At 40.2% G+C, this 3,435-nt stretch overlaps 1 protein-coding gene across 1 annotated transcript; it reads left to right on the top strand.

Moving 5' to 3' along the window:
• The first annotated feature begins 671 nt into the window (after positions 1 to 671).
• Positions 672 to 1,808, top strand: HTR1D (5-hydroxytryptamine (serotonin) receptor 1D, G protein-coupled). The gene has a single exon (XM_010155574.1). The coding sequence runs from the start codon at positions 672 to 674 to the stop codon at positions 1,806 to 1,808; it is 1,137 nt and encodes a 378-aa protein (XP_010153876.1).
• The last annotated feature ends 1,627 nt before the right edge of the window (positions 1,809 to 3,435 follow it).

Raw genomic sequence — 3,435 nt, 5'->3', positions numbered from 1 at the left:
AATGTTGAAGAGAAAACCTGAATTGTCTGGAGGAATAAATGAAAACGGAGCTCTGTACTTTTCAAAAAGAGGTCTTGATTTATAAATCTGGAAGAAATTGTTTTCAGAAGGAATCCAGACAGTATTGTTTTATATCTTGGGTACTCTACTAATGACATGTCCTTTATAAATACAAAAAAATTACATTCAGCTATTAGAGAGGAAGGGAAAATACTTTTGTGGATAGCTTTGTCCCAAGTACAGGAGCATCGATTATGTGCCCACATGATTATTTTTTGGCCACTCACTCTTCTGTATTATGCAGCTTTGCAGAAGACTAGTTCAGAAAGCAGGTGTGAATAATGATTTAATCATCTGCCAGATGAAAATGAAAAACACCTAAATTCCCACCACTTATAGTATTGTTACTTCTATTGCTATACACCAGAATCATGTCTGGATGATTATGTTAATGTTTGGCTTTAACAATGATGTCATTGATATGATGTGATGGAAAATCTAGTTAGGAGAGTACTTCATTCATTGACTTTGTGAGCTGAGGTTTTCAACAAGTTAAGATTTCTTCAGTGTTGGACTCTAGTATGAAAGGTTCTATCTCAGTAAAAAAGTGTCTTTCTTCATCACCTCAGAAAGATTGCACTGGGAAGTGAAAAGTGAAATCAGAGCAGAAGATGACTCAGTATAACAATTCAGCCGAGCTCTCTCTCCAGAACACAGCAAATAAGTCATTAAATTTCACTGACACACCATTGGTTTTGGATGAAAGGACACTGTTAGGGCTGAAGATTTCACTGTCAGTCCTTCTGTCTGTTATAACTTTGGCAACGATCCTTGCAAATGTTTTTGTTGTTATTACAATTTTTCTGACTAGAAAGCTCCACACACCCGCAAATTACCTCATTGGCTCCTTGGCAGTGACTGATCTTTTAGTGTCTGTCCTAGTAATGCCCATCAGTATTGCTTACACTGTCACCCACACATGGGCCTTTGGCCAAGTGTTGTGTGATATCTGGTTATCATCAGACATCACATGCTGCACAGCCTCAATCCTACACCTCTGTGTTATTGCGCTGGACAGATACTGGGCTATCACAGATGCTTTGGAATATACCAAACGCCGAACTGCTGGCCGAGCAGCACTCATGATTGCTGTGGTATGGATGATCTCTATTAGTATTTCTGTGCCACCTTTTTTCTGGAGGCAGGTGAAAGCTCATGAAGAAATTGCAAAGTGTACTGTGAACACAGATCAAATTTCCTACACAATTTATTCTACTTGTGGAGCTTTCTACATCCCAACTGTGCTCCTCCTGATACTGTATGGTAGAATTTATGCAGCAGCTCGATCCAGGATTCTGAAGCCACCCTCATTGTATGGGAAACGTTTCACTGCGGCACACCTGATTACCAGCTCTGCTGGGTCTTCACTCTGCTCTATTAATGCTAGCCTTCACGAAGGGCATTCCCACGCAGGTGGATCCCCAATATTTATCAGTCATGTTAAAATAAAACTTGCAGATAGTGTTCTGGAAAGGAAAAGAATTTCTGCTGCAAGAGAAAGGAAAGCCACCAAAACTTTAGGCATTATTCTGGGAGCTTTCATTTTCTGCTGGCTGCCTTTTTTTGTCATGTCCCTAGTCCTACCAATCTGCCAAGATGCTTGTTGGTTTCATCCCATCCTACTGGACTTTTTTACATGGCTAGGTTACTTAAACTCACTGATCAATCCAGTCATTTATACAGCTTTTAATGAAGAATTTAAACATGCTTTCCAGAAACTAATACATTTCAAAAAGTGTTTGTCTTGAAACTCTCCTGTTGTGTTACCGATCCTTGTGCAATCTTGCAACCTTTCTGGAATCTTTCTGTGCTTTTATTCCTAAGGTATGGAGTGGTAACTGCCAATTGCTGCTACCCTGTGCTGTACATGTCACTGGGAACTTCTTGACAATTTGGTACTTTCTGTTTCAAATTCTATGTCCCATAACAGAACTTGCGTCCCTTCCAACCCAAACCATTCTATGATTCTGTGACAGTTGAGACACTTTTTATATGCAGCACTCTATGACAGTTGTCTGTGGTCTCTGCAGTGATTGTTTGTGTATGTAAGATCAACACATAAAGTAAGCTTTTTAACAAGTGAAGGAGTGTGAACCAGGGATCTGAGTTTGTACAATGAGATGATATATATTATCCAATTCTGCCATGCCTTTGTAATCTGATAGGAGGAAAATGTGTATGTATTTGCAGGACAACAGTATTTCTTCTGTATATTATTAACAATTTATGTAGGCTGAGAAAGTTTCTGGAGAGCAGGATTTGATGTCTACATTTTCTATTGCATGTATCCTGTACATTTGAAATTGATAAAATCTGTACCTTTTTCACAAGTTGTATGACACAGCCTGACTATAAGCAGGAGGACACAGAAGACACAGTGTGTATGTAAGTTCTGTGGGTATTTCACAAATACTGCATTTGAAGCTATGTTGAAAATTATGTTGAAATCATTTTTACACATTTTATCATTAGAAGAATGGCCAGTGCAGGAATACTACAAAATAAATAGCATGAAAATTATTGAAAAATACCTTGATCTTACATTTCTGTTATTTAATTTTTTGCATACACAAACTGAAACAGGAAGATATGTTTATTGCCAGTGTGGAATGACTGGGACTTCAAAAAGAGACAGAAGGTTCACCACTTGGTGATGAGAAATGGGGAGTAAGAAAAGAAAGAATGAGGTGACATATCAAGGAAAAATGTCTTAATAATTAAGGTCGTTGGGGTGGATGTGACATCCCTGTCTCTGGAATTTTTTAAGCACTGGTCAAACAAACACCTGTCAGAGATCACAATGTCAGGACCCTCCTCTGGGGCTGTCGACAGTGTGGCAGGTCCACTCTAACCTGTCTTTCTCTGTCTCTGGGATTATTTCCACCATTTGGAAGGTGAGAAGCTGGCACATGGAGGTCTTGACTGAAGTCTCAGACAGGACAGCACACCAAGTGGTGCAGCCCAAATTTCATTCTACTTTTTAGAGTCTCTGGGCATTTTACAGCTGAAGTGTCATGTCCATACAGCATGTGTTGCTTTGAAAGAGTGATCCCATCATCCTTCTGACCAACCTTGCATATCTCAGCCTCCCCAAATTAATCTCCACCATCCACTACTGTGGCCATCCCAGCACATATTCCACCACAGCACAGGTCCAACACAGCTCTTCAGCCTCTCCTTTGCATTTGCTGCACAGTCTTTCAGATTCTTCCTGTTGATGGTGCCTTTGCTGAAGACTGGACCATAACGTAATGCCCCAAGACCACCCACATGCTGCAGAATCAGGCAGAGAAGTTGTGTAGGTCACAGAATTGCAGTCCTCTCACAATACGCACTGAGGGCAATTAAAGCTGCTGTCTCCCATCCCAAGAGTGA

Source organism: Eurypyga helias, unplaced genomic scaffold (assembly GCF_000690775.1).
Source record: "Eurypyga helias isolate BGI_N326 unplaced genomic scaffold, ASM69077v1 scaffold2847, whole genome shotgun sequence".
In the NCBI taxonomy this organism is placed as follows: Eukaryota; Metazoa; Chordata; class Aves; order Eurypygiformes; family Eurypygidae; genus Eurypyga; species Eurypyga helias.
The sequence above is the reverse complement of the archived record's forward strand: the minus strand, read 5'-3'. Positions and strand labels throughout refer to the sequence as shown.

What these genes read in the sequence shown, in the direction of transcription:
- HTR1D (XM_010155574.1), top strand. Translation starts at nt 672, where the DNA reads ATGACTCAGTATAACAATTCAGCCGAGCTCTCTCTCCAGAACACAGCA.